The sequence below is a fragment of the Oryctolagus cuniculus genome, chromosome 7, assembly GCF_051225735.1.
Source record: "Oryctolagus cuniculus isolate XC-2025 breed Fujian yellow rabbit chromosome 7, ASM5122573v1, whole genome shotgun sequence".
Classification (NCBI taxonomy): domain Eukaryota; kingdom Metazoa; phylum Chordata; class Mammalia; order Lagomorpha; family Leporidae; genus Oryctolagus; species Oryctolagus cuniculus.
In genome coordinates this window covers 127,433,831-127,455,305 of record NC_142873.1, presented here as the reverse complement: position 1 = coordinate 127,455,305, position 21,475 = coordinate 127,433,831, and the positions used below count along the sequence as shown (strand labels likewise).

At 40.8% G+C, this 21,475-nt stretch overlaps 1 protein-coding gene across 4 annotated transcripts in view; it reads right to left on the bottom strand.

The window, feature by feature from the left end:
- The window catches only part of PIK3R3 (phosphoinositide-3-kinase regulatory subunit 3), a 154,549-nt gene that overhangs the window by 19,789 nt on the left and 113,285 nt on the right, over positions 1–21,475 (bottom strand). For 2 of the 4 annotated variants that reach the window (XM_051857838.3, XM_051857837.3), the window contains exons 7-9: positions 15,762–15,953; positions 5,511–5,653; positions 3,038–3,214 (exon numbers count right to left, since the gene is read on the bottom strand). In XM_051857838.3, coding sequence (XP_051713798.1) covers positions 3,038–3,214; positions 5,511–5,653; positions 15,762–15,953 — 512 coding nt within the window. Of the gene's footprint in view, positions 1–3,037; positions 3,215–5,510; positions 5,654–8,941; positions 9,079–15,761; positions 15,954–21,475 lie in introns of those variants that run through there. The other 2 variants (XM_089300748.1, XM_070078571.2) reach the window with 2 other exon arrangements.

Genomic DNA, 21,475 nt, shown 5'->3' with positions numbered 1-21,475 from the left:
ATGCAGTGAGAAGTCAGGGAAATGTCCACACACAAAGAGAGTATTCGGGTATTACAGAATTCCAACCTATTCATCAGAACCAAAGAGAAACAATGCTCAGTATCATGCAACAACACAGGTTCTTCAGGACTGATATACAAAGTTCAGCATTAGCTCAAGTTCATGAAGCCTAGAGACAATTCTCTGTTAGAAATATCAAAGTATAGACTATCCTTGAAGCAACCCTTCCAAAGAGGTAGTTGCTGGATGTGTCTCCCTCAACATTGCAGCTGTCCTTACTAGCAAGCAGAGCATGACTCTGCTGTCCATGATGTTATCTAAACTTTTACATTTAGCTTACCTAACCCCAATAAAGGAAATTTCAATAACTGGTTTGCCACATGCTATGATATGAATGTTGATGTTGTCCTATATTTCATATACTGAAATCCTAAACCCCAAAGTGATGGTATTAAGAAGTGGGGACTTTGGGAGGTGATTAGGTCATAGGGGCAGAACCTTTGTGAATGCCATTGTGGCCTCAAAAGGGAGGCCTGAGAGAGAACTATCACTTCTTCCATCATGTGAGGACACATATATTAGGAGCCATGTATGAATCAAAAAGCAGGCCCTCACCAAATACCAAATCTGGGGCCAGTGCTGTGGTGCAGCAGGTTAAAGCTCCAGCCTGCAGTGTCAGCATCCCATATGGGCACTGGTTTGTGTCCCAGATGCTCCTCTTATGATCCAGCTCTTTGCTATGGCCTGGGAAAGCAGTAGAATATGACCCAAGTCCTTGGGCCTTGCTCCTGCATGGGAGACCTAGAGGAAGCTCCTGGATCCTGGCTTCGGATCAGCTCAGCTCTGACCATTGCAGTCATTTGGAGAGTAAGCCAGCAGAATGGAAGACCTCTCTCTCTTGCTCTACTTCTCTTTGTTACTCCTCTTTCAAAATAAATTAAAAAAAAAATACCAAATCTATCACTGTCTTAATCTTACACTCACCAGACTCCAGAACAGTAAGAAATATTTTTTTGTCTATAAGCTACCCAATTTATGGTATTTTATTACAGCAGCTGACTGGACAAAGACTCCACACTTATTTATCCCCTTGGGATTGTACATTTCCTAATATCTCTAGCACTTTTCAGGGCAAAGAAGTGTTTCCATTTGGCCACAGCATAGTCTTTTGTGACCTCTCTTCAGCTTCATGACATAACCAGAACCACAAAAGCATTACAAGAACAAAAACATTCTTCTTTTACATAAGGCATGTTCTTGCTTTGTTTACATAGTTCTTCAGTATACTATGTACACTTGTTTGACTTTTTGTTTTTTGCCACAATTGCAAATGATCTCTTAAAAGGGGTGTTGTTAAAAACTATTCAGAACAGTATAGCTCTACCTGATTACCACCCAAAACATTATCTTAAATTTTCCTCTATTGAAACTCACCTGTTATTATTTCAATCTCTAGTTCTATATTTTATCCCCTACTACCTTCCTTCTCACACAAAGAAACCTTGAAATTCTCACACAAAGAAACCCAGAATTAGAAGTCATTGTTTGATTTTCCCCTGCCAGGAGTTTGAACTGAGTGGTGTTACATGCATGAAGCCTACCTATAAATATTATTTCATAATAGTACTTTCATTACTCAAAACTAAATCTAACACATTTTCTTTTCTCATGGATCTAGCCTTCAATGAAGCAATTATTTGTCCTTTTTCTTTAATTTACTTATTTGACAGGTAGAGTTACAGACAGTGAGAGAGAGAGAGAGAGAAAGGTCTTCCATCCGATGGTTCACCCCCAAAATGGCCACAACAGCTATACTGATCCGAAGTCAGCAGCCAGGTACCTCTTCTTGGTCTCCCACGCGGGTGCAGGGGTCCAAGCACTTGGGCCATCCTCCACTGCCTTCCTGGGCCACAGCAGAGAGCTGGACTGGAAGAGGAGCAACCTGGACTAGAACCTGGTGCCCATATGGGATGCCAGTGCCACAGGCAGAGGATTAACCAAGTGAGCCATGGTGCCAGCCCCTATTTGTCCTTCTAAAAATCTAATCCGGCACTTGGCTCTGTTGTGCAATGGATAGCGCATTGGACTTCTAAAAATCTAATCCACACATTTCATTCCAACAATAATCTTTGACTCTATATTTAGATAACATCCTTACTATGACTATGTTTGGCTAAATCAGTTTTCTCTAATTTAAAACATTGGGTTTCAGGGCCAACACTGTGTTGTAGTAGGTAAAGCTGCCGCCTGCAGTGCTGGCATCCCATATGGGCGCCAGTTCCAGGCCTGGTTGCCCCGCTTCCGATCCAACTCTCTGCTATGGCTTGGCAAAGCAGTAGACAATGGCCCAAGTCCTTGGGCCCTGCATCCTCGTGGGAGACCAGGAAGAAGCTCCTGGCTTCTGGCTTTGGATCAGCCCAACTCCAGCCATTGCGGCCATCTGGGGAGTGAATCAGAGGATGAAAGACCTCTCTTTCTCTCCCTCTCTCTCTCTGTATTTCTGCCTTTCAAATAAATAAATCTTTTTTAAAAAAATTGGGTTTCACTACTCAAATTATTTTAAGTGTCTGCTAGAGAGATATTTCTATTATTTAAAAACAGAGTCTCATTTCTTAAATATAAAAATCCTTTCAAAGACTGTACTGTGTTGTTACTTATAGGCTCCCACTGTCAGTGTTTTTTCCTGTGCCTCTGAAGAGTGTTTTCTCTCTCTATGGTCCACACCAAAGATTCTGGTTTTCATGTTTTAGGCAAACATTAACTGTACGTTCTCACTGATAGCACTTTGCTTGTGCCACAGCCACCTTCTGACACTTCCAAAGCACCTGTATGCTACTGAGTTCTACATCTGATTTGCCCCACACATTGACTTCAAGTGAACTCTGGAATGTCCTACAATATACCTGCTTTCCTAAGTTCTTGCCATCTCACTGGCCAGTTCTCAATTATAAATCTCTTCTCCCAACTGTAACATCTCTAATGCCCATAGTAATCCGATGCCAGTGTGTCTCTCGCCACACCACCTCTGACAACTTACACAAGGTGCTGATCTCGGATCTTGCGCAGCTGAATCAGGTCAGGTTTGATACTATTCATTTTTTTATCTATTTCTCGGTTGTCCAAAGCTTGTTTCTTCAAATCCTGCTCAAGACGCATTTTGCTATCGTGAATCTCACCCAGACGTGATTTCAACTTGTCATAATTCATCATAATTCTGTGAAAATATTTGACAAATTAAGGCAAAAATAGCAACCAAACAGAAGGTTCCTATAATGCAAACACGGTTCTGATATCTTAACTGTGGTGAACAGCTGTTGTTTTTGCCTGGCCTGTATCCATTCTTATTCTTCTAAGAACAGGTAGGTAAGGATTCCCTGCCCCCATCTCAGATCCAGGGTGAGAGACACACGAGGCCCAGACTGGCCAATAAAGAGTATTCCAGTCAGCCCACCCTTTCCCACAGGCCACACTGACTGCTTCAGGAGAAAGACTTCAACTGACTCAATGAGAGTCAATTCTAGGACTTTTGCTGGAACTATTGTAAAAAGAGATTCTCTGTTTCTACTGGGGTCGCTAAGTTATGCATATGTGATTTTAAGACTCCCAGCTCTTCTGCCACCTCACAGGGAAAGGCTGCCTGTGGATAAGACCAACCCAGATGAAAACTGAGCCAAAAGAAAATGTAAGAAAGAATCACAATTATCTTGTTTGGTTCCTGGATCCAGCCATGACTGAGCAAGTACAGCTACATGCATGGTATTTAAGTGGTAGCGCCCTGCAGTAAAGAGCAACGGCTTTGCTCATTGTTAAGAGCAATGGCCTACTCAGTTTTGGATCTCTGCCTTGTCATTTACTGTAGAGCTGCAGGAAGGTTGCTTAGCTTCTCTGTGCCTTCATTTTGTCCTCTGTTTAAAGTAGGTATCAATTTACTTTACAATGTTATTGTGTTAATTAAATGTGACAGCACATATAAGAGTTCTAGAACATTGGCTGGCATATTAATAGATGATGACTACAAGCTCTTCCAGCATAAAGTTTTGCCATGCTCTGAACAACTACAATAATAACTGCTCATATTACTCACTTGTCACTCAATAATATGTAGATTTACATTCCTATTAGAATTTTTTTACATATTAGAAAGCTTATTATTAGAATTTCACACCACTTTATCTGCAACTAAACTACAAGTACTTTTCTTTGCCTTTATTATTAGCAATTACTATTTGAGAGCCTAACATGCGCCAAGATATTTATCACTTAATTCTCACAGCATTCCATATTATCCACAGTTTAATGGAGGATGAAACAGACTCAAGAAAAGTTAAGTAACCCACCCAAGATAACACAGTTGGTAAATGGCCCCATTAAGCTATACCACCTCACAGCACTCAGCTCCATGTTCATGCTGTGGTGACAACATGAGAAACAGTCTTGTCATTGCATATGACTTGTAACTTGTTTTTTCATTACTCACTTTTCCATGCCTTTTCATTCTTCAGACCACTATTTCTGAGCCTTCTAATACTCTAGGCTTCCAGTATCCTTCTAACTGCCAAATCCAATATGCTCTCCCTGTATAATCTTCTCATTCTTAGCATCTACCATCATAGATGTACTTATGTATCACAAATCCTTTATCTTTCTTGAGTTCCAAATTCAAATAACCAACTGCCTGCATCTCAGACAGCTCCATTTGGGTTCTCACAGGAATTCCAAACCCACTGTTCCAACCTTGAACTCTCTTCATGCACTTCCTATTTTGATGAATAACACCATCTCCAAGTCACTTACAACAGAAATCTAGGGATAATCTTTGACTTCTCCCACACCTTTGTATCTGATCAGGGATCAACTCCTCAGCATTTCTAAACTCCTCCTGCTTTACGGCTATTGCTTTGATCCAAGCCATCACCATCTTTTAACCTGATGACTACAATCACTGCAGGCATCTGTAACAGTCAGGCTGATCTTCCTGTGTAAAGTCTTGTTCTGTTCCAATTTATTCTCAGACTGCTGCTGAAACTGATTTCCAGTTCAAAAAATTATTCAGTGAACACCCATTATGTTCTCCCTGACACCAGTACAGGAGCTGGGCCTATCAGAGAAAATATGCCTCCTGCCTACTCTCTTAACTAGCTAGCAGCTGAGTGGGCATGGCATTCAGGAAACATTATACTTGGAATCAGGACCAGACACCATAGGGGCATCAGCAAAAACAAAAACAAAAACAAAAAACCCTAAGCTGGGCTGGAGAATCAGGGAAGATATTTCTGGAAAAAGTCATGTCTAAGCTGAGTCTTAAAGGATGAAAAGGAGTTAATAATTCGAGAAAAAGGAGAAAGAGCACACAGAGGAGGTTCAGTTTGGTGCCATCAGTGGCAATAGCAAGTAGTTCCATAAGGCAGGACTGTGCAGTTTGAGGGGGTAAAAGCAGTCAAGACGTGAATTACTGCGGAGAAAAGAAGTCTTGTCTCACTGGTACACTTGGAGAAATGATGAAGACTGACCGTTCAATCTCCTTTTCATTCCCCTCCCTACGAAATCGCTCAATATATTCTTTGCTATGTTGTTCTTGTGTGTGACACTGCTCCTCAAATATTTTAATTGTTTCATTAAAAGCTTCAATTGCAGTCCTCTTCATCTGTATTTCCTACAGGAGAGAAAAAGAAAAGACATACACTTCATTATCTTTATTATTTATTGTAACCTTTATCATTTTTTTTTTTTTTTGACAGGCAGAGTGGACAGTGAGAGAGAGAAAGAGAGAGAAAGGTCTTCCTTTACGATTGGTTCACCTTCCAATGGCCGCTGTGGCCGGTGCACTGCAGCCAGTGTACCACGCTGATCCGAAGCCAGGAGCCAGGTGCTTCTCCTGGTCTCCCATGTGGGTGCAGGGCCCAAGCACTTGGGCCATCCTCCACTGCATTCCCGGGCCACAGCAGAGAGCTGGCCTGGAAGAGGAGTAACCAGGACATAATCCGGCTCCTGGCGCCCCGACCGGGACTAGAACCCAGTATGCTGGCACCGCAGGTGGAGGATTAGCCTATTGAGCCATGGCGCCGGCCTGTAACCTTTATCTTAAAACAAATCATGTAATTCTAGTTATAATCCAATACAAGACACAAGGGGGCTAAAACAAAACCCTTTGTTTAATCCTGCCCTATTACTTATACACAAAATACTTAATTCAGGGGCCAGCATTGTGGTACAGTAAGGTTATGCCATCACCTGTGAAGCCAGCATCCCATTGGAGTACTGGTTTGAGTCCTAGTTGCGCTACTCTTGACCCAACTGCCTGCTAATGCACCTGGAAAAGCAGTGGAAAATGATCTGAGTGCTTGAGCCCCTGTCAGCCACATGAGACCCTGATGGAATTCCTGGCTCTTGGCTTCAACCTGGCCCAGCCCAGCTGTTGCAGTCATTTGGGGAATGAACCAGGGGAGAGAAGATCTCTCCCTTCCCCTCCCCTCCCTTTCTCTCTCTCCCTCTCTCTCTCTCTCTCTCTCTCTCTCTGTTTCTCCCTAACTCTGCCATTCAAACAAATAAATAAATCTTTTAAAAAATATATCATTCAAATTGTAAAGTAAGTGAAAAAGAATCATTACCTGAGATATAACTAAGAACCACAGAAGGGAATGAGCTGCCAAGTCAAATTAGACTGCATACTATGAAGGATCAAGTTCTGACTTTGCCCTTGTTATTGTACTGCTCAACCCTGGAAGAAGCTGAAGGAGTGAACAGATAGAGCTGAGGAACCTATGTACCAAGGTACAAAGACTTATTCCCAGAAGAGCCCTATATATTCTGTTTACTTTTATTTTCATCTAAAGAATATGCTTAGTTTTCCAAACAAATTCTACAGGAGATTCATCTAATTAAGAGAAGAAAATGAAAAGTGTGAAGAATGGCTGCTAAAGTAACAGGGACCAAGAAGAATAAAGTAAAAAAGTAAAAGCCACATAAAACAAACTTAATAACTCCCAATCACAGTAGGTGAAGCCATTCAGCATCAGTGTAAACAGTCCTCTACCTACCAGTGAGCCCTGAGGGCAACACGAGACTTCAGCATCTGAGTCATGATATTCCTCTAAAATCTTCAAAGATTATTAAATTTTGCTCAGTTAACTTTTTATAAAGTTAACAAATAAGCACAGAGGTCTAAAAAGATTGCTATAGTTCTAAAAGTTCTGATGTATGTGGGATAATTCCTCAACTATCCCTGCAATTATTAATTTCAAAAATGATTATTGAGAATCCACTACAAAGAAAGTACCAGCTGGTAATAAAGAAACTTGTGAAATACTGAGCCTGCCCTCTAGGACTCAGAACACACCAGTGGAACAGACTGATGAACAGCAGTGGGAGGTTTGGTTTCATGTCTGGTACAGGTAGCCGAGTGAGGTTGGTTTATTTATTGCTTTCAGGGAGGAGGTGCATCTGATCGATGTCCTAAAGAATTGGCTCAGGGGAAGAAAATGAGGCACTGCACATAGAGAGCATGGTATGGTGCATACATGGAATAACAGGGCATGTCTGGGGCTCAGCAATTGCTCAGCGGGACTGGTACATATGAGGATTAGCAGATGAGGGAAGCTAGAACAGCATGATGATCCATATAGCCAAGGTTGTACCATATCTTAGATAATACTAACACTTATCAAATGCCCTTATCTAAGTATCTCTTTAATTATAGAAGATTTAGGGGCTGGCACTGTAGCATAGCGGGTAAAGCCACTGCCTGCAGTGCCAGCATTCCCTAGAGACATTGGTTCAAGTCCCGGCTGCTCCATTTTTCTATCCAGCTCCCACAATAGTGCCTGGGAAAGCAGTGGAAGATGGCCCAAGTCCTTGGGCCCCTGCATCATCTGAAAGAAGCTTTTGGTTCCTGGCTTTGGCCTGGCCCAACCCTGGCTGTTGCAGGCATTTGGGGAGTGAGGCAGCAGATAGATGACTTCTTTCTTTCTTTTTTTTTTTTAAGATTTTTTATTTATTTATTTGACAGGTAGAGTTACAGACAGTGAGAGAGAAAGGTTTTCCTTCCATTGGTTCACTCCCCAAATGGCTGCAACGGCTGGAGCTGTGCCGATCCAAAGCCAGGAGCCAGATGCTTCCTCCTGGTCTCCCATGAGGGTGTAGGGGCCCGAGCACTTGGGCCATCCTCTACTGCTATCCCAGGCTGCAGCAGAGAGCTGGATTGGAAGAGGAGCAACCAGGACTGGAACTGGTGCCCATATGGGAGCTGGCACTGCAGGCGGAAGATTAACCTAGTGTGCCACAGTGCCAGCCCCGCAAATAGATGATTTCTATCTTTTCCTCTCTCTCTCTCTTTCTCTAACTCTGCCTTCCAAACATATTTTTTTAAAAAAATCCTAAATTTCCTTCAAGTCACAGTTAAGCTTCTTAAAATAGTTCTTTATGTGGGTTCTCTTAACATCATGCACACCAACTCAACTCTAGCCTGATGTTTGTACTTACCATTTTACACAAATGATCTCCTCATTTCAAATCCAACTTTTAGCTAACTCCATCACTAGTCTTCCTAATTATATGTAATTCAGACATCAAATATTGCCACATGCAATCTATTTTCACCCTGTGCCAGCTCTGACTCAGGGCATATCATCTCTTCCCATTCTATGGGAAGAGTTCACTAACATCAAAACAATCTAGATTTTATCTTATTTTACAGAAAAAAAAGAAAGTCCGAAACACATGTCTCAGTATCAACTCTTTAAACCCCCTTAACACTTACTTTCCTAGTACACCTCCTTGCTAGTCACTGGGTCCTCCTCCCTCTTCCCCCACCTTCCAGAGCTTCAAGCCTCCATGGTTCTTCTCTGCCCAGTCCCTACTCAACTCTTGGTCCTAATTATCACAGAGAGAAACTTAGCTTTCTTCTGGCTGCTACCTAGTAGCTTTTTTGGTTGTCTCCACCTACCCCATACACAAATTCACAACCAGGGATTCCTAGTCCAGCACAGTCTCCCATCCGCTCTTCTGGATTGCTACTCTGCAGTTAAATCCTCCAATAATACTGAACATATGGGCAGCATATGGAGTTCTTTCTGCATTCTGTAACCCTTGGAGGAAAGCAGAAACATAGCTCCATAAGTCAAAAACCTATGCAACAGGGGCCATTTTTTTCTTGCTTTTGTTCACAGAAATGTTAGCCTTCCCTCAGGCCACGTCCATACAGTGAGACTGACTTCAGGCCCCTATCAAGGGTGAAATGCTTTTGGTTCATTACCTTACACAAATTCATTCAACAAATAATCAAACACTAACTATATGCCATTGAAGCAACTGGGATATGAGGGAACCAGCTCAGATACAGATTTCTGTTTTCCTAGAACTTCTAGTTTAAGGGGTTATACAGACACTAAACAACAAACATAGTAAGTAAAAAGATTACATAATCTATTAGGAGATAAGAATTGCTTGAAAAAAAAATAAAGAAAATTAAAATGCAAAAGGAAGATCAGAACGCAAGTTGCAATTTTAAATAAAGTTGTCAGGTAGGCCTTATTTGAGACAACATCTGAGCAGACTTGAAGGAGGAGGTAATAGCCTGGAGAAAAGTGTTCCAGACTAAGAAATACCCAATGCAAAATACCTGAAGGAGGAAAGCAGGTGTACCATATTCAAAGAACAGTAAGGAGGCTAGTAGAGCTGGAGCACAATAAGGAAGTGAATTATGAGAAATGAGGTCAAAGAGAAAAAAGGGCACAGATCTCGCTGGGCACTGTAGAAAGGTCTCTTTCTGGCTTTTATCCTGAAAAATGTGGAACCAGAACAAGGTTTTAAACAGAGAACTACTGTGATATGACCTGTGTTTTGCAAGTATCGCCCTGAATGCTCTCTTGGGAATTCATTTGGGGGAGGGGAGCATGAATAAGGGGAAGATGATAAGGTAGAAGAAAGCTACAGTAAATAAGAGGAAAGAAATGGACCAAAGTGTTAGCAGTGGAGGTGATGAGAAGCAGTTGGATTCTGAGTATACACTAAAGATAAACTGATCAGAATTTCCTGATATACTGTATGTAATGCATAGAAGAGTCTATGATGAGCTTTTGGCCTGAGTAAGAAGCTGTGATTGCACTCAACTGATGTGAGCATCACTAAGGCAGAACAGCCCCAAGACAGAGCGTCAGAGTTCTGCTTGAAAAGCATTTGGGGTTACAACGTCCAGAAATGCTATGATGGTCAATCTTCCTATATGAGATACTTAATTCCATTTACTTTCCAATTTTCTTTAAGTAAGCATTCATAATGATTTTTAATAACTTTTTTCTTTCTTCCTGCTACTTGTACTGTGTTGTGGTATGTGTGTGTATTTGTGTTGAACTGCAAATTTCAGCTTCTCAGGTCTTCCAGTTGAATTATTTGTGATGGAACCAGTGTTTAGGGGTATAACAGTAAAACTGCTATGAAGGCATCTCCAGACTGAGTCAACCTAACTGGACAATATCAGGGGATGGTGAAATGATCATATATATAACAGCTATTCAATTTGTTTTCCAGAAACTATTTAAAATTTTTTTGAATTTCAAAAAGGATAAAAGTTACATAAATATAAATTATGCTGAATTCTATATGAATTGTATCATAGGAGGTGAAAGTCTCCAGTTCCCCAGAGGCAATTACTATTATTAAGTATGTCTTAGGAGTTCGTGATGACCTACAAAATGATTATACTATGGTTTCAGAACTGTGTACACACTGTGATTTCATCTATAGTTGTACACACAAGTCACCTCAGTCCCACAAGTCCTGACATCTTGGTACAATCTTTACCATTACAGATACTAGTTTGTAAATAAGATCAAAAGGCTTTGTATCTGGGTAAGAACATAAATACTAGGATAGAAACAAGGCACCAGTAATGGATGTTTGGCCCAGCAGTTAAGTTACTGGTTGGGACACCTGCATTCGTATCAGAATGATTGGGTTCAAATCCCAGCTTTGCTCCTGATTAAAAAGCACAAACATAACAAGATGCATCTTTATCTTCTCTACAATACTAACTTCAGCTACAAAGACACAAAAAAGTTTAAAGTAAAGATAGAAAAAATATATTCTGTACAAATAGCAACCTAAGAAGACCTGTACTGGCTGTACTATTAACAGACAAAATAGATATTAAATCAAAACAGGTTACAAGAGACAAAGAAGGATATTACGTATTGATAAAGTTTCAATTATCAAGATGATATAACAATTATATATGTCCCTAACAACAGAGCCCCAAAGTACATGAAGGAAAGATGGGCAAAATTGAAAGGAAAAGTAGATAGTTCTATAATCATAGTCAGACTTCAGAGGACTTGAGCAACACTACACACCAATTATACCAGACTTACACAGAACATTTTACTCAAGTACATAGGAGTAATTCTTCAGGAACTATATTAGGCCACAAAAAGAAGTTTTAATAAGTTTAAAAAGACTAAAATCATACAAAGTATCTTTTCCAACTACAATGGAATGAAATTAGAAATAAGGACAACTAGAAAATTCATAAATATGTAGAAATTCAACAATATGTTTTCAAATAAGCAACAAGTCAGAGTCTCTGTCTCTCCCCTTCTCTCTGTAACTCTGCCTTTCATAAATAAATCCGAAAAATAAATAAATAACTAGATAAATAGTGAACATTTGGCCTAGTGCCTAAGATGACTGTCTCCCACTTTGGAGATCTTGGGTTTCAGTTCTGGCTCTGTTTCACAATTCCAGCTTCCTACTAATGTAGATACTGGGAAGCAGCGGTGACTGACTCAAGTAGGTGGGTCCCTGACACAATGTGCAAGTCCTGGATTAAGTTCCTGGAATCTGATATGGGATGCTTATATCAAAGGCAGTGGTTTAATCCTCTGTGCCACAACACCAGGCCTCCAGACCATTATCTTTCATGAATATACATTAAAAAATTCTCACCAAAGTACAAGCTACTTGAATTCAGCAGCATATTAACAGGACTGTATACCATGACCATATGGAATTTATTTCAATGTCAGAGTAGTTCAACAACAACAACAACAACAAAAAAACACTCAATGTAATATATATTCATAAAATAAAGAAAAAAACACAAATCACCTTAACAGGTACAAAAAAAGCCTTTGACAAAATCCAGTATTTGGGGCCCAGTGTTGTGGCAGAGCAGATTAACCTACCACTTGCAGGCCTGGCGCTGCGGCGCAGTAGGTTAATCCTCTGCCTGAGGTGCCGGCATCCCACATAGACGCTGGTTCAAGTCCCAGCTGCTCTACTTCCAACCAAGCTCTCTGCTATGGCCTGGGAAAGCAGTAGAAGATGGCCCAAGTGCTTGGGTCCCTGCACCCACGTGGCAGACCAGGAGGAAACGCCTGGCTCCTGGCTTCAGATCAGTGCAGCCTGGCTGTTGCAGCCATCTGGGGAGTGAACCAATGGAAAGAAGACCTTTCTCTCTGTTTCTTCCTCTCATTGTCTGTAACTCTACCTCTCAAATAAAATAAAAATCTTAAAAAAAAAAAAAGCTACCACTTGCAACACCAGCATCCCAAATCAGACAGTTCAAATCCCAGCTGTTCCACTTCTGATTCAGCTCCCTTCTAATGCACCTGGGAAAGCAGCAGAAGATGGCACAAGTACCTATGCCCCTGCCACCTACATGGGAGACCTGGATGGAGTTCTGGGCTCCTGGCTTCAGCCTGGCCCAGCCCTAGCCATTGTGGTGATCTGGGGAGTAAACCAGCAGAGGTCTCTTTCTCACTCTGTCTCTCCCTCTTTTTCTGTTACTTTGCCTTTCAAATAAATAAATCTTTTTTTAAAAAATCCAATATTTAGGGCCAGCACTGTGGCCTAGCAAGTAAGCCACTGCAGTGCTGGCATCCCATATGGGCACCAGTTTGAATCCCGGCTGTTCAACTTCCAATCTGGTTCTCTCCTATGGCCTGGGAAAGTGGTGGAAGATGGCCCAAGTCCTTGAGCTTCTGCACCTGTGTAGGAGACCTGGAGGAAGCTCCTGGCTCCTGGCTCCTGGCTTTGGACTGGCACAGCTCCAGCCATTGTGGCCAAATGGGGAGTGAACCAGTGGATGGAAGACCTCCCTCTCTCTCTCTGCCTCTCCTTCTCTCTCTGTGTGACTCTTTCAAGTGAATAAATAAATCTTTTAAAAAATTTTAAAAATCCAATATTCATTCACAATTTAAAAACATATTCAATAAACTAGGAATCAAAAGGAATTCGCTAAACTTGATGAAGGCCAAGTTAGATTTAATTGTATATATTCAATGCTAACTCTTGGATGTCAGAATGTGACCTTTTAGGAAATGAGATCTTTGCAAATGTAGTTAGTAAATTAAGATGAGATCCTTAGAGGAAATGAAAATAGAGACAAAGAGGGAGAATTCCATGGATGATGGAGGCACAGATTGTAATGATGCATCTATAAACTACGAAAGGCCCAGGACTGTCAGTGACCACCAGAAACTAGAAAGATGGAGGCAAAAATCTCCCCCAGTGTCTTCAAAGAGAACATAGCCCTAAAGACACCTTGATTTCAGACTATTGTTCCCCAAAACAATGAGAAAATAAACTTCTGTTGCACCTAGTTTGTGGTACTTAGTTTAACACCAGACCTAGGAAACAAATAGAGATATGTATGAAAAATCCAAGGTTAACACACTCAATCACAAAAAGACTGAAAGCTTTCTACTTACAACCAAGAACAAGACAAGAATGTCCATTTTCATCTCTTTCATTCAACATAGTACTAGAAGTACAACCCAGAGTAATTATCAAAAGAATAAAACATTTAAACTGGAAAGAAAAAGTAAAGCCATCTCAAAAGACATGATCTTAAATCTTATACGTAGAAGAATATGAGTTGCAGGATACAAACTCAGTTGTATTCTATACACAAGCAAGGAACAATCCAAAAAGAAAATTAAGAAAATAATTCCATTTACAATAGCATAAAAATAATAAAACACTTAGGAATAAATTTAACTAAGGAGGTGAAATACTTATACACTGAAAATACAGAACACTGCTTAAGGAAATTAAAGGATATATAAGTAAAGGAAAAAATTCTGTATTGATGAATTAGAAGATTTGATCTTAAGATTACTATACTGCCCAAGGTAATACACAAATTCAATGCAATCCTTATCAAATCCCAATGATGTTTTTTTGCAGAAATGGAGAAAGCAATCTTCAAATGGATACGGAACTAAAAGGGACCAAGACTGGTGGAAACAATCTTGAAGGGCCAGCCAAGGGTGCCAGTTCAAGTTCTCAGTGCTCCATTTCTGATCCAGCTCCTTGCTAATGTGCCTGGGAAAGCAGCAGAAGGTGACCCAAGTGGTTGGGCTCCTGTACCCACATGGGAGACCTGGAGGAGCCTCCTGGCTCTACCTTAGGCCTGGCCTAGACCTAGCCCAACCCTGGCCATTGCGGCCATTTGGGGAGTGAACCAGCATATGGAAGATCTCTCTCTCTCTGCTTCTTCCCCTCTCTGTAACTCTGCCTTTCAAATAAATAAAAATAAATACATCTATTATTTTAAAAACATCTTGAAAATGAAGAACAAAGTTAGATAAATCACACTTACTGATTTCAAAGTTTATTATGAAGTTACAGTGAAAAAAAAAAGTATAGTACTAAGGATGGATACACAGAACAACAGGACAGAATAAAACATCAACATGCAGGGATTGTGGCAAAGGGCTAAACTGCTGCTTGGGACAGCCATATCTCACATCTTGCCCTGCCTCCATTTCCAATTCAGTTTCCTGCTGGGAGGCAGCAGGTGACAGCTCAAGTACTTGAGTTCTTGCCACTCACATGGAAGACTCAGATGGAATTCCTGGCTTCTGGCTTCACCTGGCAAAGTCCCCAACTGTTGTGGGCACTTGGGGAGTGAACCAGAAAATGTAAGATATATATGTGTGTGTGTGTGTGTTTCAATAAACTAACTTAAAAAAAAAAAAAAACTCAAGAAATAAACTTTCACAATAGTTGATTTTAACAAATGTCCTAAGACCATGTAAAGGGGAAAAAAACAGTTTGGTTTTTTTTTTTAAATAGTGGTAGAAAAATTGATTTTTTTCAAGATTTTTATTTATTTATTTGAGAGGTAGAGTTACAGTGAGAAGGAGAGACAAAGAGAAAGGTCTTCCATTTGCTGGTTCACTTCCCAAATGGCCACAACAGCCAGAGCTGGGCTGATCCAGAGCCAGGAGCCAGGAGCCAGGAGCTTCTTCGGGGTCTCCCACATGGGTGCAGGGGTCCTAGCACTTGGGCCATCTTCTACTGCTTTCCCAGGCCATAGCAGAGAGCTAGGTCAGAAGAGGGGCATCTATAACTTGAACCAGTGCCCATATGAGATGTCAGTACCGCAGAGGAGAATTAACCTACTGTACCACAGCACCGGCCCCGGAAAAATGGATATTCACATGCAAAAGAATCAAACTGGACCCTTACTTCACACCACTTATGAATATTAACTCAATAATCAGATGAGGGTAATTGGCTTATCACTTCAAACATTTGTCATTTCTTAATGTTGGAAACATCCAAAATCCTGTCTACTAGCTATTTGAAAATACAAGTATATAATTAATTGTTGTTACCCACAGTTATCCTGCTGAGCTGTAGAACATTAATAATCATTCTTCCTCTCTCTGTCCTCCTTCTTCTCCCCATTCACCCAAGCCTCTAATAATCACTATTCTATTCTCTACTTCTTTTTTTTTTAAGGTTTTTTATTTATTTACTTGAGAGGTAGAGTTACAGACAGTGAGAGGGAGAGACAGAGAGAAAGGTCTTCCATCCGATGGCTCACTCCCCAAGTGGCCGCAATGGCCAGAGCTGCGCCGATCCGAAGCCAGGAGCCAGGAGCTTCTTCCGGGTCTCCCATGTGGGTGCAGGGGCCATCTTCTACTGCTTTCCCAGGCCATAGCAGAGAGCTGGATGGGAAGAGGAGCAGCCAGGACTAGAACCGGCACCCATATGGGATGCTGGCACTGCAGGTGGAGGATTAACCTACTGTGCCACAGCGCCGGCCCCATCTATTCTCTACTTCTATAAGATCAATTTTTGTAGCAGAAGCTACAAAAATATTTAAGCATGAAAACACACAGCATTTGTCTCTCTGTGTCTGACTTATTTTATTTAACATAATATCCCCCAGGCTTACCCATGTTGCCAAAAATGGCAGGATTTTATTTTTATGGTTGGATAATATTCCATTGGGTATATATACAACATTTGTTTAAAAACCACTGTATTTCAGAATAGTTTTAAATTTACAAAACAAAAAATTGTCAGACAGTAATTCAAAGAGTTCCCATATATTCCTCAACCTGCCACCCCCATCATTAACATCTCATATTAGTATATTTGTTACAATTTATGAAACATATCCAGCTTCCCCTATTCTTTGTTAATTCAAACTCCTTTTATTCTTCTCACCCCTTGCAACCACTAGTAATTAACATTTTGTGTTCAGAGAGAATTTGGAATTTTTTTGGTTTTGTCTTGTTTTTTTTTTAGCTCCCAAATATGGTATCTGTCTTTCTGTGTCTGGCTTATGTCTAGCTTATTTCACTCTATATGATGTTCTCCAGTTCCATCCACTTTTGCTGTAAATGACAGGATTTTAATTTTGTTTGTAGCTGAATAGTATTCTGTTGTGTATATATACCACATTTTCTTTATTCATTCATCTGATGATACATGTCTTGGTTTATTCCATAGTTTGGCTATTCTGAACAGTGCCACTATAAACATGGGACAGCTGATGTCTCTTTGATACATTAATCTGTACATGTCATTTGTATTTATTCCAAGTGAAATTGATGGATAATAGGTGAGTTCCATCTCTATATCAGAAATCTCCATATTGTTTTCCACAGTGGCTGCACAGATTTACAGTCCTACCAACAGTGTATAAGAGTTCTCTTTTTGGGGGCTGGCACTGTGGCATAGTGGGTAAAGCCACCTCTTGTAGTGCCAGCATCCCATATGGGTGTCGGTTCAAGACTCAGCTGCACCACTTCTGATCCAGCTCTCTGCTGTGGCCTGGGAAAGCAGTAGAGGATGGCCCAAGTCCTTGGGCCCTGCACCTGTGTGGGAGACCTCTGTTTCGGCCAACTGGGGAGTGAACCAGCGGATGAAAGACCTCTCTCTCCGTCTCTCCTTTTCTCTCTGTGTAACTCTGCCTTTCAAATAAATAAATAAATCTTAAAAAAAAATGAGTTCTTTTTTCCAAATCCTCACCTGTTACTCTGTCTGATAGAGTAACAGCCATTCTGACAGAGCTGAAGTGATATCTCATTGTAGTTTTGATTTGCATGTGGTTAGTTATATTAAGCTTTTTATTCATATATTTGTTGGCCATTTTTATTTTTTCTTTTGAGTACTGTCTATTTAGGTCCTTTGTCCATTTTCTTAACTGGATTGGTTGTTTTGCTGTTGAGTTTTTTGAGTTGCTGATATATTTTGGATATTAATCTTTTGCTGGGTAAGTAGCTTATAAATATTTTCTCCCGGGCCGGCGCCGCGGCTCACTAGGCTAATCCTCCGCCTTGCGGCGCCGGCACACCGGGTTCTAGTCCCGGTCGGGGCGCCGGATTCTGTCCCGGTTGCCCCTCTTCCAGGCCAGCTCTCTGCTATGGCCAGGGAGTGCAGTGGAGGATAGCCCAAGTGCTTGGGCCCTGCACCCCATGGGAGACCAGGAAAAGCACCTGGCTCCTGGCTCCTGCCATCAGATCAGCGCGGTGCGCCGGCCGCAGCGTGCCAGCTGCGGCGGCCATTGGAGGGTGAACCAACGGCAAAGGAAGACCTTTCTCTTTGTCTCTCTCTCTCACTGTCCACTCTGCCTGTCAAAAAAAAAAAATATATATATATATATATATATTTTCTCCCATTCTGTCAGATGTCTCTTGACTCTATAAATTTTTTCCTTTACAATGCAGAAGCTTCTGAGTTTGATATAATCCCATTTGTCTAGTTTTGCTTTTGTTGCCGGTGTTTTGGGGGTTTTACCCAAAAAGCTATCAACTATACTAATGCCCTGAAGTGTTTTCCCTATGTTTTCTTCTAGCAATTTCATAGGCACAGGTCTTATATTTAGGTCTTTGGTCCACCTTGAGTTGATTCTTACATATAGTGAGGGGTGAGGATCTAATTTCATTTTACTATATATACATATATATGCGTATGTGTGTCCAGTATTGCCAACATCATTTATTGAAAAGTCTATCCTTTCTCCAATATATGTTTTTGGCAACTCTGTAAAAATTCAGTTGGCTTGGCCGGCGCCGCGGCTCACTAGGCTAATCCTCCGCCTAGCAGCGCCGGCACACCGGGTTCTAGTCCCGGTTGGGGCGCTGGATTCTGTCCCGGTTGCCCCTCTTCCAGGCCAGCTCTCTGCTGTGGCCAGGGAGTGCAGTGGAGGATGACCCAGGTGCTTGGGCCCTGCACCCCATGGGAGACCAGGAAAAGCACCTGGCTCCTGGCTCCTGCCATCGGATCAGCGCGGTGCGCCAGCCACAGCGGCCATTGGAGGGTGAACCAACGGCAAAGGAAGACCTTTCTCTCTCTGTCTCTCTCTCTCACTGTCCACTCTGCCTGTCAAAAAAAAAAAAATTCAGTTGGCTGTATGTGCATGGATGAATTTATGGGCTCCCTATTCTGTTCTATTAACCTATGTGATAGTTTTTATGTCAGTACCATGCTATTTCAATTACTATAGCTTTGTAGTGTGCTTTGAAATCAGGTAATGTGATGCATCCAGCTTGATACTTTTTGCTCAGGATGGCTTTGGCTATTCTGGGTCTTTTGGGGTCACATTTTCTCTACCTTTTATCCATCAATGGACACTTGGATTGATTCCATACCTTGGCTATTGTCAATAGTGCTGCAATAAACATGAGAGTACAGATAATCTTTTTTTTTTTAAAGATTTATTTATTTGAAAGTCAGAGTTACACAGAGAGAAAAGGAGAGGCAGAGACAGACAGGGAGGGAGGGGGGAGGGAGGGAGGGAGAGAGGAAGGAGGGAGGGCGAAATTGATCTAACAGATATCTACAGAACTTTTCATCCTACAGTTGAAGAATACACATTCTTCTCAGCAGTGCATGGAACTTTCTCTATGATTGACCACATACTAGGCCATAAAGCAAGTCTCAGCAAATTCAAAAAAATCAAAACCATACCATGCATCTTCTCACACCACAATGGAATGAAGCTGGAAATCTGCAACTCAGGAATCTCTAGAGCATATGCAAACACATGGAGACAGCAACATGCTCCTGAATGAACAGTGGGTCACAGAAGAAATCAAGAGAAATCAAAAACTTTCAGGAAGCAAATGAATATAACAACACAACATATCAACACTTATGGGATACAGCAAAAGCTGAGTTAAGAGGAAAGTTTATAGCAAAGGTGCCTGCATCAAGAAATTGGAAACACAACAAATAAACAAGCTATCAATGAATCTCAAGGATCTAGAAAAACTACACAAAGCCAAAACTAGTAGGAGAAGAGAAATAATTAAAAGTAGAGAACTAATCAACAAAACTGAATCCAAAAAAAATTACAAAAGAATGGCAAAACGAAGAGCTGGTTTTTTGAAAAAATAAACAAAATTGACACACTGGCCCAACTAACAAAAAAAGTAGAGAAGACCCAAATCAATAAAATTAGAGATGAGAAAGGGAATGTAATAACAGACACCACAGAAATAAAGAGTGATCAGAAATTACTACAAAGAGTTGTATGCCAACAAACTGAGAAATCTATCAGAAATCGACAGATCCCTAGACACATACAAACTACCAAAATTGAACTATGAAGACACAGAAAACCTGAACAGACCCATAACCAAGTCAGAAATTGAATCAGTAATAAAGGCCCTCCCAACAAAGAAAAGCCCAGGACCAGATGGATTCACTGCTGAAATCTACCAGACATTTAAGAAGAACTAACTCCAATTCTTTTCAAACTATTCAAAACAATTGACAGGGAATCCCATCCTAGTACAGGAAGCTCATAGAACCCCCAGCAAACATGACCAAAAGAGATCCTCACCACAACACGTTGTAATTAAACTCACCACAGTGAAACATAAAGAAACATAAAGAGAAGCGTCAGATTACTCTCAGAGGATCTCCAATTAGACTCAGAGCAGACTTCTCATCAGAAACACTACAGGCTAGGAGGGAATGGCGAGACATAACATAGGTGCTAAGAGAGAAAAATTGCCAGCCCAGAATATTATATCCTGCTAAGCTCTCATTTGTGAATGAAGGTGAAATAAAGACCTTTCATAGCAAACAGAAATTGAAAGACTTTGCCACCACTCGGCCCTGCAAAAGATACTTAAAGATGTGCTACACTCAGAAACACAGAAACACGACCATCAATATGAAAGAAGGTAAAGGAAGAAAACCTACCAGTAAAAGAGCATGGGAAGCTCAAAGCATATACTAGAAAATATCTCTGGGAAAATGGCAGGGCAAAGTCACTATGTATCAATAGTCACATTAAACGTTAATGGACTTAACTCTTCAGTTAAAAGACACCAATTGGCTGATTGGCTTAAGGAACAAAAGCCAACTATTTGTTGCCTAAAAGAAACACATCTGTCTAACAAAGATGCAAGCAGACTGAAAGTGAAAGGTTGGAAAAAGATATTCCATGCCAACAGAAACCAAAAAAAAGCAGGTGTAGCCATATTAATATCAGACAAAATAAACTTTAATACAAAAACTGTTAAGAGAGACAAAGAGGGGCACTATATAATGATTAAGGGTTCGATTCAACAGGAAGATGTAACTATTATAAATGTATATGCACCTAATTATAGGGCACCGGTCTATTTAAAAGATATGTTAAGGGACTTAAAGGGAGACTTAGATTCCAATACAATAGTACTGGGGGACTTCAATACTCCACTCTCAGAAATAGACAGATCATCTGGACAGAAGATCAACAAGGAAACAGCAGATTTAATTGACACTATTGCCCAAATGGATCTAACAGTTATCTACAGAACTTTCAATCCTACATCTAAAGACTTCACATTCTTCTCAGCAGTGCATGGAACCTTCTCTAGGATTGATCACATACTAGGCCATAAAGCAAGTCTCAGCAAATTTAAAAGAATTAGAATCATACCATGCAGCTTCTCAGACCACAGCGGAATGAAGCTGGAAATTAGCAACTCAGGAAACCCTAGAAAGTATGCAAACACATGGAGACTGAACAACATGCTCCAGAATGAACACTGGGTCATTCAAGAAATCAAAAACTTTCTGGAAGTAAATGAGGATAACAACACAACATATCAAAACTTATGGGATACGGCAAAAGCAGTATTGAGAGGCAAGTTTATAGCAATAGGTGCCTACATCAAGAAATTGGAAAGGCACCAAATAAATGAGTTTTCAGCACATCTCAAGGACCTAGAAAAACTGCAGC